Here is a 14,277-nt window from a genome sequence, read left to right on the forward strand (position 1 = left end):
CCAGCGTGGATATAATAAATGACTTTTATCAAGAACTGAATATACGCCAGGGTCCTTGGTATATTCTTTAGTGCAATTATCACATTTAATCCTTATAATCCTATGAAGTGAGTAATATTATTACCTGCAATTTATAAATGAGGATACAGAGGCACAGAGAGGTAGTAGTTGATGGAACTGGTGTAGCTGGTCCCTTATTGGTTGGGCATGTATCAAAAGGACAGTCCAAGCTGCTCACTGATTTCCCTGGTAATGTGCTTGTTCTGCAGGTACCTGCCTGGGAAAGGACTGAGAGGCAAGGGACAAGGACATGCCATCCATGGATGAAATGAGGCGCCTGCCTTGGTGATAAGATGACGTGGCTGCCTTGGAACCCAGATCTCCTTTTCATGCAGTTATCTACATGCTGGTAAGGCTAGAGCTGAGGAGGAGGTGGGTGGGGGAGGACATTGGCTGCTATGGTAACAACTTCTACTGTGCAAAGCTCTCCAGGGAATTGGAACTGTAGTACAGTCACTTTCATTCACTCCATTGGATGTGTAAAAAGATGGGAGTACTGGGACTGCAGCTCTTGCCATTTGAACTTAACTGGAGAGTTAAGTAGGAGCCAGAAGTCTCACTGGATACACCCCTGTAGAGCGTGCCAAACCACACACCGCAAAGCCTTCTGGCCCTATCACTTGCTGCCCCCAAGTGGAGCACTCAGGGAACAACAACAGCAAGCACAGTCAGCTGGACAATGATCTCTTTTTTTCTAGAAGGGAGGAGGCAGGTGGAAGGCTGCAGTGAGCGGCTGGAAGGAAACTGCAGCTGGCCTGGAAATATGGGTTTTAAATGTGGGTTTTTAAGTGCATCATCAGATCACAACGAAGGAAGGCACTGCAAGTTGAGATGCAGAACCCAACAGAAAGACACACCAGAGAGGCGAAAGGATGAGGAAGGACTATGTACCAGTGTCATCTAGACAAATCCAGGAAGTTGAGTCACTGTCCTGTGGCTGGTTCTAATAATCTTCTGGAACTGTTTACAAGAGTAGCGTGAGTTCCATCCTAAGACAATCTGGATGTGACAAAGTGACTTCCTAATGGACTGACCTCAAAGGAATCCAATGACTCAAAGAGGTCCATGGGACAATGAAAGGAAGGCAAGAGTCACTTCACACAAAAGCAGGCAGCTCAGCAGGCCTCTCCCTTTGCTGGTAGGCAACCCCCACACTCCTGCCACCCGCATCTGTGACTGCAGCCTAGGCAGGCCTTGAACTCCTTCCTGCCTCAGCCTCCCAAATAGCGGAGAGTCCTGGTTTGTGCCAGCAGGGTGACTTTTGGTGGCAAAGTTAACATTGTTCAACTGTGCAATTCTGATATTCATGAAGTCCTTCACAAGTTTCCTGTATTTCTACTTCGTCTTCTGTCATTGTCCACATCGCACCATAGCCCCCCAGAAATACTGAGCTGTACGTGTTTCCCTGAGAGCTCCCTGCTTCTTTGGGGTGCTGCATCACCTTTATTTTATGTTGCTCTTTACATCTTATTTACGCTGCCATGCCTCTGTCACGCTGCTGTGGCTTCCTGACACACCCTTCCTTATCTCTTTAGCTGCCTGGCTCAGCCCCTTTCCCCCTCTGAATGCCTTCCCCTAACCTTACTGATCTTCAGTTCTTTACAGTCCTGCTTCTCAGCCTTTTCTCACTATGGTGCCTGGCTCCCACTCTAGGATCCCTTTAGGATAGCTTTTCTTAATCACCTCCGCCTGCCATGAAACTTTAGTATCATACATACACTGTATCTATGTATTTATGTCCTGAGTCCCTTTGCAGGGCTACAAATTATTGTAACATTTAGAGTTATGTCGCCCTTGCTAATGAGTTTTTGCTCCTCTGGGGCACCATTACTTCTATGGCAAATGTATGCACAACGGTGTCAGATATGGCTGCTCCAATGTGTCTTTTTAAGGCTCATTTTTACCCTTGGTTTCTATGGGGAAAGTCATTCTTGAGACTTCCCATCTCTCTGACTATCCCTTCTCAAAATTCTAGCAGAGACTTTTTTGTCTTACTAGCCTATCTGTCTCTCTGTGTATGTATCACGAGGATGGAGTCCCAGTCCTCAGCCATGGTAATCATGTGCTCTACATGGAGATACACCTGTTTTCCACCTGCCCTTCAGTAACCGCCATTCCACAAGGCTTAGCATTTGTTTGATCTCCTACTATTCTATGCATTCTTTCCCGGAGACTTGGTCTAGTTCCCTAGTTTTAATAAGTACCCACAATGAGCCTTTAATCTCAGCACTGGGGAGGCAGAGGCAGGCGGATCGCTGTGAGTTCTAGGCCAGCCTGGTCTACAGAGTGAATTTCAGGTCAGCCATGGCTACACAGAGAATCCCTGTCTTGAAACAAACAAACAAACATACAACAAAAAGTACCCATGATGCTATTTAAGTCCAAGGCTCTCATTTCATTGAAGGTGATTCCCCGTAGTGCTGGCCTCTTGCTGCTCTAAGTACTGTCTATAGAGTAGCATTGCAGTGAGTTTCTTGTCAGTGTAGATTCCCAGGCTCTGCCCAGACCTCTTGAACCAGAGTTTGCACTTTAACAAGCTCCCCAGATACTCTGTATACATACCGAAGTGGAGAACCCCAGGGCTGCATCCTCTTACCAGCTCTCTAACAGATACCATCAATAAGATATAAACACACTAATCCCCCCATGCACTTTCCTGGTTCCCGGAACTTAACAAAGGCAGCCATCTACATACAAAGGCCATGCTACCCACTTCTTTTATGTCATTTATGTCTAAATGGTCACAGTCCTATGGGTTCTACTACTAGATGGCTCTTGACTCTATTTCTTCTTCTATGCTAAGCGCTCTTGCCTTCATCTCCCTGTTAGGTAGATTTTCATGGCAAGCCCCAACAGATCTCCCTGCTCACAGCCTCTCTCCCCTGGATCTATCTGCCAACTATACTTACTGTCATGTTTCTAAGATACAAGCATGCCGCCAGGCAGTGGTGGCGCACGCCTTTAATCCCAGCACTCGGGAGGCAGAGGCAGGTGGATCGCTGTGAGTTCGAGGCCAGCATGATCTACAAAGTGAGTCCAGGACAGCCAGGGTTACACAGAGATACCCTGTCTCGAAAAACAAACAAACAAAACCCAAAAACAAACAAACAAACGATACAAGTGCGACAGAGATATTTAACTCTGGGCTAAATTCCTTTCCATAACTCTTCAGTGTCTGAAGCTGGGGTTCTTAACCTGGGATGCAGAACAGGTTTTAGGAAACTTTCTGAAAACACGAGGACAATTTGTTGTGTACATTTTCTACAAAGAGACAGTTTTCTTTGGATTTTCTGAGAGGTTCAAGGACAAAGACAGTATAAACCACTGAAAAAATGGCCAAGCTTGACAAAGTCCAAGCTATTTAGTTTGGCACATAAAGAACATTCCAACTCTTATCTCTGGTCACTTGTCTACAGGAGTCCCCACGATGCACACCTCTCTGTGCTTCTGCACACTGTTCCTGACATAATCCTACTAAGTAGTAGCACCTGGATTTCCAGCTAGGTCTTACTTCAGAGTCCACAGTCATTCCATTCTACAATGGCGTGACATCTTGTGTGATGACTTAGTACTCGAAAGTGCACCTGACCTCCACCCAAAACAAGTTCCATGCAATTCTCATACATGGATCTCATATCACTGTTGCAGTCCACTAAGTTGTTAAAATGCTCCATGAATAAGTTACTATCATCAGTATTAAAAAGGCTGCACTAGTCTTTTGCTGATAATGGGGGCATTCTCATTACCAAGCAGCTATTACCTTAGCCCTGGCAGCAGAAAGGTTTGGGGATTTCCTAGGGATGCAAAAGCTATGAAAGTGTTTGCTAGTGAACGGACCACTTACTATCAGTCTCAACTCAAGCAATCCTCTTAATTGCGCACCAATACCCAGCCCATCCATCCGTTCATTCTGAGTCTCCTAGAGCATCAGACAGATCACCTAGCAAGTCAGGAGTAATTTATCACAGAGTAAAGTAACAAGTTGAGCATAAAATACAGGATATCGTGAAGTGAGCACACAAAATTAAAAATATCAATATGGCAGGCTAATTCACAATTGAAAAGGAAGAAAATGAGTAAGGAAAATAAGTGATTTTTAAGTATAGTTTAGAACAGACAGTTGTGACTACTGAGTAGATTAAAATAAAGCTTGCAGGAAAAAAGATAATCCTTAAATACCCTGCCCAAAATCAGCTCTTAAAAACCATGCTGCAAGAATCTCAACACACCACTTTGAAATACCATACAATTTTGTTTAAAAAGAAAAGACCTTAAGCAAAATACAGCGAGCCTTGGCATGTTATTTGTTTGTTGGGGGAACTAGCGCATAGTTTTACTCAGGGCTCAATTTTATGAAACAAGACAAAACAAACACAATTTGATGGTTTTTCATTATTCATACTAGCATCCTACTCAGAGTGTGCTCACTCAGTATGCACTGTAAAATCCCTCCACCTTTAAAAAAGATTAATATTTATTTTATGTGTATGTGTGTGTGCCTGGAGCCAGTGGAGATCAGAAAAAGATATCATAGTCCCTGTAACTAGACTTATGGACAGTTTTGAGCCACCATGTGGGTGTTGGAAACCAAACCTGGGTCCTCCGCAAGAACAGCAAGTACTCTTAATTGTTGCGCAATCTTTCCAGCCCCACCTCCCCACTTTTTAAAGATACAGTTTCACCATGTGGCTCAGGCTGGTCTGAAACTTGCAATCCTCTTGCCTCTGCCTCCAAAATTCTGAAATTCCAGAAATGTACTGCCATGCTATGTTTGAGTAGTCCTTTAAAACAGGTTTACTAAGTGACCATTTGTCCAATCTAACCTCCCTTGACTAATAAGACCCTCTTAATGTTCTTGTTTCCTTAGCATATGACATACACTAAGAGCTTCATGTTTGTTAAATGAATGATCGCAATTGTATCTTCTGCCTCTAATTCAATCAGCACACTTCCATAAATCCTCACCACCACCAGGGAAAAATGCACGACTCTTTAGTATGACTCACAAAAGCTTTGTAATGCTGTCTTCACTTGCTGTCCTACTCTGACCATTTCGCTCCTTAGGGTTCCCCAGCCGCACCATACTTTTTGGTGGCTACGCTGCCATCAATCCTTCTGCTTGGCAATTTCCATCCCTACCAAATGAGAGAGCAACCTCTGACTCCTTTGTCCCTACATACCACCTTGTACATGACTACAAGCACACACACTCACTGCACCATGTCATCATTGCCTCCCACTTATAAAAATAACGTAAGGACATCAGAGAAAATAGAGGAAACAGAAAAAGATATGTGTACATGTACAAATTTTAGGTGGCTTAAAAACGTATACGTTATATTAGTTTTAAAATTTATCTCATGCATATGCATATAAAATATAGACCCATATCATACTTACAAAGTCAGCTATTTTGCTATATTTAAAGATTTCTTCAGTTGTACAAAAATTTTTCATGAGTCTAACCTTAGTGAATGAATGTATGATATAGCTACCTGCCTTAAAATCCCCTGACATCATATGAAGGGCATGTTTTCTAGTTAGGCAATCATTTTAAGTAACCCCCCCCCCTTTTTTTTTGAGACAGGGTCTCACTATATACTCCGGGATATCCTGGAACTCACTGTAGACCAGGCTAGTTTTAAACTCACAGAGATTGGTCTACCCTGTGCTGGGATTTAAGGTATGTGGCACCACACCCAGTGCTAACCAACATTTTTAATGGCTACATAATATCCCAGAAAGAGGGGATACTTCCTAACCGTTGTAGTACTGGTGAATGTTTAGATAGCCCTCCTGTTGTCCTTGGGGTATGTTATAAATAAGTGAGACAGTATCATCACACACACAGTTGTTTTTTGGATCAGTTAATTTTCTTAGATTACCAAGCATCTCTCAAATTTGGCAGGAAAAATGTATTTCAGTTTCTCTATATGATAGTAACTATGTTTTTTTTTTTTTTACCATATGTTGTGTATTTGTGCTATTTATCTATTTATGAAAGTTTCAGTGTGAAACTAATTAGAATAAAGAGTTTAACTCCCAGTAATATCTACTCTACTTTTGCCTCTTTTTATTTTGGTAAATTTCAGCTATAACAGCGGTTATCATCTCACTTCAAAACCTTTGTAAACTGGAGAAAAATTAAAAAAAAAATAACGAGAGGGGATGGAGAGATGGCTCAGTGGTTAAGAGCACTGTCTGCTCTTCCAGAGGTCATGAGGTCAATTCCCAGCAACCACATGGTGGCTCACAACCATCTATCATGAGATCTGATGTCCTCCTCTGCCTGAAGATGTACATGCACGCAGAGCACTGTATGCATAATAAATAAACAAATAAATAAATAAATAAAATAAAAAATCATGAGCTAAGCATGGTGGCACATGCCTGTAGGTTGTAGCACTTAAAAAACAGAACAGTGAGTCCCATGCCAGCCAGGGCCACAAAGTGAAATGATGTCTCAAAACCAACAACACTCATGAGGAACTCTGCGGCTGTAAGATGACCAGTGTACTCATTACCCACTGTTCTCCTCAGGTGTGGGCTAAAGTAATTACAATGCACATATAATTGTAAATGCCACTTTACAGATACATATTAAAAATCCATAAGATTACAATGCCCTATAATTGTCATAATCACTATGACATAAAAGCATAAGGGCTTGGGATAGATGTAGCTCAGTGCCAGAGTGTATAGGAAGCAATGCAGGAGAAAAGAATACATACAGAAAGACAAAGCAAAAGATCACAGCATACCTAATATTTCATGGAATAAATCCACCATTCCTTTATTCCCTTACTGCTAAGTGAGGTTTTTTTTTTCTGCATTCTTTTAAATATAGGCTTAGAAAGGCTTTCTGTGTTGGGCCTGTAGGATTGGGGATAGGAGGCTTTGCACTTGCACATTCTACCACTAACCTATATCCCCAGCACCAAGTTGGATTTTTGCTTGGTTGGTTGGTTTTTCAAGACACGGTTTCTCTCTTTAGACCAGGCTGGCCCCAAACTCAGAGACCCACCACTGCCTAGCTGTACCAAGTTGTTTTAATTTGCATTTTTGATTGGTAATGAACATTTCTCAAATCTTCTAATTGCATATATACTCTCTTGCTAACTGTTGTCATCTTTGTGTCACATGGGCTTTGTCAGTCTGTATTTATCTTTTGTTTTAAAAGTGGCTTAAAGACTTGTATGTCATATTGATTTTTAAATTTTTTGTCAGATTTGATCTTTTCCTTTGAGATTATTTCCTATTACTTCCTAATATTATAAAACTATTCCTTGTTAGAAGCTTGATACATAGTCCTTCATCCCAGTTTTATAACTTGCTTTTTAAAATATTTAACTCTTCAATCCAACTGCCATTTCTTTTAGTTTATTATAGCAGATGAGAGTATAAACGGTACTGTCTGTCACAGCATGATTAATGAACAGCCCTTTCTATTCTTACCATGCATCCTTTTAAAAAAAATCACTTTCTCCCGTGTAAATTAGATCTAAGAAATTATTGCTCCAGGCTTGATGTGTTTACTTGTAATCTTGGCACTCAGGAGTCTGAGGCAGGATGGTTATAACTTTTAGGGTAGCTATGGCTTTCCAGTGAGATCCCATATCAAAAAACAAAGGAATTGTTTGTGTCATACCAGCAATATAAATAGGTTCATGGTAGGTATGGATCCTCATTAAAACTCTTATTTGGAGTCTTAAGTAATAATTGAACATTTTGTCTTAACAGTCTTCATTTTTCCACATATGTTTGAACACTGATCATGAGCATAAGAACAAAGTAGAAGCCCAGGTTGCACGCCTTTAATCCCAGCACTGGGGAGGCAGAGGTAGGTGGATCCTTGCGAGTTCGAGGCCAGCCTGGTCTACAAGTGAGTCCAGGACAGCCAAGGCTACACAGAGAAACCCTGTCTAGAAATACAAAAACAAAACAAAACCAAAACCCCAAAAACAAAAAACAAAAAAAAAAAAAAAAAAACAAAGAAAAAGAAAAGAACAAAGTAGAAATGGCTGCATCTTGCACAGCTTTGGTTGTTCTGCACTTTGATTTATTGAGGCAGGGACTCTTAAACCTGACCTCACCGACTCCCTTACCCTGGGGATCCCCTGTGCCTCTGCCTCTTTACTGTTGGTATTACCAGAAGCCACCCATCTGCCCAGCTTCTGCCTGGATTTTGTGGATCTGAACATCTGCTTTTGCACATACAGCACGCTCGTTACCTGCTGAGCTACCTCTCCAGCCCCCATTTCCATCTTTAATCTTCCATCTGTGACCTCCATATGCATTCCTGCCTGTTCAGGCTTTATTCAAGAGAGAACACAGTCTCTCTTAAGTTTCTTAAAGCTTTCCTTTCCTCTGAACCATGGAGAAGCTATCTCCATGTAAGAGTGTGAGGCAACGGAAGGAGAGAGTGAAGAATAAAACTGACCTCTTCTTAACATTTATGGAGGCATACTTTACAGATTATAAAGTGATCATTTGGTGAGGGGAAATATCAGCACAGATTTAGTAACTAGTAAAGAGAGTCCAGTAGAAATGCCTCTTTGAAATCAAAGTAAAGTACATCACCAAATGCATGAATAAAACACTAAACCATGCACCCACACAAGACTGAGCCCCTTAGATGTCATAGAGACTTTAGGGAATATAAAGATGAAGTACCAGGTTGGGAATATAATTTGATGATCGAGCACTTGCTTGGCATGCATGAGGTCCCAGATTCAGTTTCCAGCACTTTTGGGGCTGGCCATGTGGCTCAGTTGGTAGAGTGTTTGCATAAAATGCAGGTAGCCCTGTGCTTGACCCTCTGCATCGAATAAACCAGACATGGTGGTATATCTGTAATCTTAGCACTTGGAGGTAGAGATATGAAGATCAGGAGTTCAAGGTCATTCTTGGCTAAAAGGAAAGCTAAAAGTTAGAAAAAAAAAAAAATGAAAATGTCATTCAAAAAAAAGAGGCCATAACAGTTGACTGCCAGCAGATGGCACTTGACCCACAGCAAAAAATGGAGGAAAAACAACCACTGAATGGATCAAGGAAATGCTACTAAGTGCCCCCAGAGATTAACAGTGAAAAGTCTCCACAGAGAAAGCTGTAACTGTAGAAATTGAAGGAAGAAGGTAGAAGTAGTCGGTAAGGCATCAGCCCCAATGACAGTTTATTTACTCGTCTGTGTCAGGAAAGGAGTAATGGTCCCTCCATTCTAGGTTCTTGGTTGAACTATGAGTTGGCATTTCAAAAAACAACTACCAGCTCAGAGCAGAGGAAAGCAGTCTCTGAATTCAAGGCCAGCCTGGTCTATAGAGCAAGTACCAGGACATCCAGGGCTACACAGAGAAACTCTGTCTCAGAAAACAAAACAAAACAAAAAAAACCCAAAACAAATAAAGAAAAAAAATGACTAACAGGAGAAAAATCATTTTATTCACTTTAATATATATATTATGTAATATATAATATATACACATATATATTATATATAATATAATATATATTATATATAATATAATATATATACATACACACACATTGGAACCTTATTGAGACTGAAGAAGATCAGATGATTGAATGCATCATAGCATCCTGAGCTATTCAATAGGGAGTTGCTAGGGGATGGCGGAAACACATGGCAGGGGGATAAGGGGAGAAAGCACATGAGAGTAATAAAAATGCCTTGGGAGCCTCTCTCTTCCTCCTGGATACTGTTGCTGAGTGCTCTACCCCCTTCCAAAAGGCCTGGATCTTGTGCACCAACTGACTCACTGGAGTTGGCCAGCTTGCCTATGTTCACAGTGAGAGAAAATAAAGAAAAGGAAAGAGGAATTTAGTCACAATTCACCCTAATCTGAAAGGCAGTGGGTCTGTACTTTCACAATGTAGCTTTTACAATCCATTAAACTTAGACAGAATTGGTCTCTTTGAGGGACATGCTATCTTATGCGAGTGTTTTCATAATTCTAGTTTGATATACCTAATGTTTAATAAGTAGCATTAGTTCTCCTTTATTTCATCAATCTTTTGCAGGATTAAAAAAAACACTCTTATTTAACTTTCAAATGTAGCAATTTACTGTATCATGTCCAAGATATCAATTTCTTGATGGTAGGATCGGGTTATTTCCTCAGAATAGAGTTCTAAGAATATTATTACTGGGTTAACAAGCATGAACATATTTGCCACTTTCAGTACTCTCAAAGTTTTCAAGAAGCTAATTCCAACAGAACCCTGTCAGCACTGGGGGAAAACATACTTTGCTTTAATCTCCTTATCTCCAAGTACTAAAGATAAGGAGCGGCTGTTTGGCATACTTTAGTCAATGCTGGTTTAAGGAATAAATGGGATCTGTGAGTCTGTGTGTGTGTGTCTGGAAAGTTTAAACAGTGTGATTACAGTGAAGACAGCAGGGCATAGAAACTCAGCAGGCAGCTTAAGGCAGGGGCCCCCTAAAGCAGCCGTTCCAAGAATGTCCAAATGCTACATGGGAGCTTTGGTTTCTTATCTCCTCCCAAATGAAGGCCCTTGCCTTGCCTTGCCTTGCCTTGCCTTGCCTTGCCAGCAGAACCCCAGGCCAGACACTAAGAGCAGAGCACCTGGCAGACAGCTTTGGAACTGGATCTCTGGATTTCCATGGTGGAAATGGGTCCTACTCAGTCCCCAATTTCAGCATATCTCCTATATGATGACAGGGTTACATCTGCAGAGCAGAGACTGTTAGGGTATCTGGAAGAGATAAGAAACCAGAATCTAAGTTCTGTCTCTGGTGGACCCAACAGTCCAAGCTACACAAAACAGAAGAGTTAATCAAGCCAGGCCAAGAGCCCACCTAAAGGCATGCTAAACAGATGGGAGGAATATTTATGTCCTTAATTAGAGGTGTACTTTTCCTTCCCAGAAGCCCCCCCCCCCCCCACACACATACACACACATAGCCATGCAGTACTGTTGCTTCTGGAGCCTTGACTGGGTTAAGCCTACATGCTTTTCTGAATGACTCAGGAAAGTATAATCCATCCATCTATTTATCCCCATCCCCGAACACTGGCCATAGCCTGGGCTTGCTGCTTTCCCAGATACTCTGGGCTTTCTCACTGTGTTTCTCTGCCATTATTCCGACCCCCACCTCCCAAGCTCTCATTTCAGCCATGTAGTGGCCTACAGAAAGGCATGATTTTTCTCTCTTCTTCTTTTTCGTCCTCCCTGGCAGCTACCAAGACTTGCCTGGCCTAAGGATTTCCTTTTAAAGACTAATAAAATTGTCGTTGTCCTTGAGCTTCCTGCTAAGTCTATCTTTTATTTTATTATTTTATGTTGCTTTCTTGTGACACAATTTTGCTATGAGGCCCTAGCAGGATTAGAACTAAGAGATCTTCCCACCTCTGTCTCCTGAGTGCTAAGATTGTTCATGTGCCACTATGCCTAGACTGAGTTTATTCTTAAATTCTTTTATGGGACTAAAAGCCCAAGAGAAGACCCCAATTTGCCCAGTAATATGTGACATTCCAGGCTGGGGTCCCTAGAACTTCCAGGAACAAGAACAGGTGAGCACCTAGTCTCAGGTAAGCATATAAGCCTATAGCCCCACTCTGCAGGGACTCTAGGGGGGTTCAGACTTGAATTAGGTCAATCCCCAGAAAACCTGTCATTTCCATTCCCCACAAGTCTGCCTGTCTCCAGCCAGAATCTGCTGAAAGCTGTCCTGAACACCAGAGGACAGAAGCCCTGGATGCAGACTCGCTCACTCTCCTCTTTCCATTCTTCAGCTTTAATTTAAAAAAAAAAAAAGATCAGGGCTTATTTTTGAGCTTTAAAAAGTGAAACAAAAACTAACAAAAGCAGGCTGTTTTCTTTCTTTAAGACCATGTAAAATCATTACTAAACTAACAGTTTTCTATTACAAAGGAAGTAGATTCTAGTTATTTAATTTCACAAGGACTCCTTTGGCCAGGAAACCTGTCCATTTGGAAAAGAACACCATTCTAATATGTAAATTTACATATGCTAAAACTGTGTTGTCTCTCAGTCTGAAAGAATCAAATGCTATTTTCTTTTTACATAGATAAGTTTAGCTGTAAAATCTCCCTTCCCTAACAAGTATTAAGTACAACGAACACAGCAAATAAGACTCCAGATGTGGAAGAAGACAGAATAGAATGTTACACACACCAACAAAACTCTAAAAGGCCTCCTCTAAGCAAGCAGCACCTAAGAAAAGCCTTTTTTTTCCCTAGAAAGAGAGAGACCCATGTTATCACTGGATCCAGTGTAAGACTCCTTGATTGCTTAAGTATTTTGTTCTTTGTTCTCATCAATTATCTACTTACTCAAAAACCCCTTCCTTTCTTCTGTCAAGTATTAGGTCTGAAAGGAACCTCCCCTGAGACTCCCATGATTAACTTCTCCCTACCGCTATTCTGTTCGTCTTATATATTGCATGCATTCCCTTAATATCATAAGTTATATTGTCCTCAAATTATTCCAATTCTGTTCTTGTTTCTAGAGCCAACTCCCCGAGACAGAATTTCCAAGGAGTGTGTAGGTTGTCTACTTATATCCTTTTCCCTGTCCCTTTACAGATGAAGAAACTGGGGCCTAGGGAGGCTTGCCCAAGTTTGCACACAACCCAGATGCTTTGATGGAGTGCTTTCCAGTGTATCAGGTCACCTGTTTTTACTTGCATCTTTTCAGAATACCTTATAAAACGCTACACACACACATGGTTCCCTGAAGTGTCACTATAACGAGCATACAAGTTTATATAAGTGGGAGAATGACTGAAGAAAGGGTTAGAAAGCAGAAAGGCCATTTCCTTACTTCTTTGCGTGATGCCACCCTCCAGACCAGTTAATCGCTACTTTGCACTTCCCGTCAATCAGGCACTGGGCAGCTGTGATTGTAGCTCCTCCAACAGCTGCTGCATAGTCAAATATCCCTTCTGTGGCTGGGCAGTCATAACCTGGGGGGAGGGGGAAACCCAGGAAAGTCTATTAAAGATGATCTGGAGAAGGAAGAATAGGTTGAGGTATGGCAGAGCATGGCCTACTAAGAAGCTTCTGAGTTAAACTCAGCTCCAATGGAGACAGATAGATCTCCACTGTTGGGGATGGAACACTTTAAAATGTGAGAGGTAGAAAGGATAATGCCTTCATGATGAACTGCTCATATCCCACCAGCTGTCAATCAATGCCTGAGAGGTGATGTATTTTGCCAGTGGTCTCATAGAGCTAGGCCTGGGACCAGTCTCTTGATTCCCAATCTAGTGTTTTTCTATGAACCCACTAGAACAGAGGTGCCTAACCTTTGACATCATAGTATGTTGCTGTCACCATTAATAGCTATCCTGGAAGGCATATGGCCCATGAACCGCAAGTTGGACAAATCTGTTCTAGACTGTGCTGTTGACAATTCACTAAGGGGTTTTTTTCCTTAATGAATCTGTTAATGAAGTGATAAGGTAGAAAACTCAGCCAGAATATAAATATTTACTTAATGCCATGCATGGTGACATGCACCTTCAATCCCAGCACTTGGAAGGCAGGAGACAAATTCCAGGCCATCAAGGGCTATAATAGTGAGACCCTGTCTCAAAAAAAAAAAAAATGACCCAAACCAAATAAATATATACTTAAAATATACAATTTCAGGGCAGCTGAGAGATAGACCTAAGTACTGTCATTAGAATCTCAGCATCAAAAGGGTTCTTCCCCACCAGGGGAAGTTGTGTTCAGCTCATAAAGTGTACACAATATGACCAAAGCACAGGATCAAAATGAACAGCTGGGGCTAGGGATATAGCTAAGGCACAGCGCCTGGCTAGTGCAGTCAAGGTCCTGGGTTCCATCCTCAATAACACACACACACACACACACACACACACACACACACACACGTGTGCATGTATATACATATACACATGCACACACATGGACACCAGTTATATTATTATTTTTTTAATTAAAAAATATTGGTCTGGAGAAGTGGCTCAGCAGTTAAGAGCATTTATTGCTCTTCTAGAGGACCTGGGTTCAATTCCTAGAACCCACATGGTAGCTCGCGACCATCTATAACTTCAGTTCTAAGGGCTGTAAGGCCTTTTATGACCTCCACTGGCACTGCATGCATGTGGTACACATACATACACTCAGGCACACACACATACAGATAAAATTCAAAACAAAGAATTTAGGCTGGAGAGATGGCTCAGCA

At 41.6% G+C, this 14,277-nt stretch overlaps 1 protein-coding gene across 4 annotated transcripts in view; it reads right to left on the reverse strand.

Moving 5' to 3' along the window:
* Hdac8 (histone deacetylase 8) overlaps positions 1–14,277 on the reverse strand; it is a 222,153-nt gene that overhangs the window by 201,717 nt on the left and 6,159 nt on the right. For 2 of the 4 annotated variants that reach the window (XM_051142030.1, XM_051142031.1), the window contains exon 4: positions 12,886–13,027. In XM_051142030.1, coding sequence (XP_050997987.1) covers positions 12,886–13,027 — 142 coding nt within the window. Of the gene's footprint in view, positions 1–9,593; positions 9,856–10,430; positions 10,795–12,885; positions 13,028–14,277 lie in introns of those variants that run through there. The other 2 variants (XR_007830194.1, XM_051142033.1) reach the window with 2 other exon arrangements.

The sequence above is a fragment of the Acomys russatus genome, chromosome X (assembly GCF_903995435.1).
Source record: "Acomys russatus chromosome X, mAcoRus1.1, whole genome shotgun sequence".
NCBI classification, from domain to species: domain Eukaryota; kingdom Metazoa; phylum Chordata; class Mammalia; order Rodentia; family Muridae; genus Acomys; species Acomys russatus.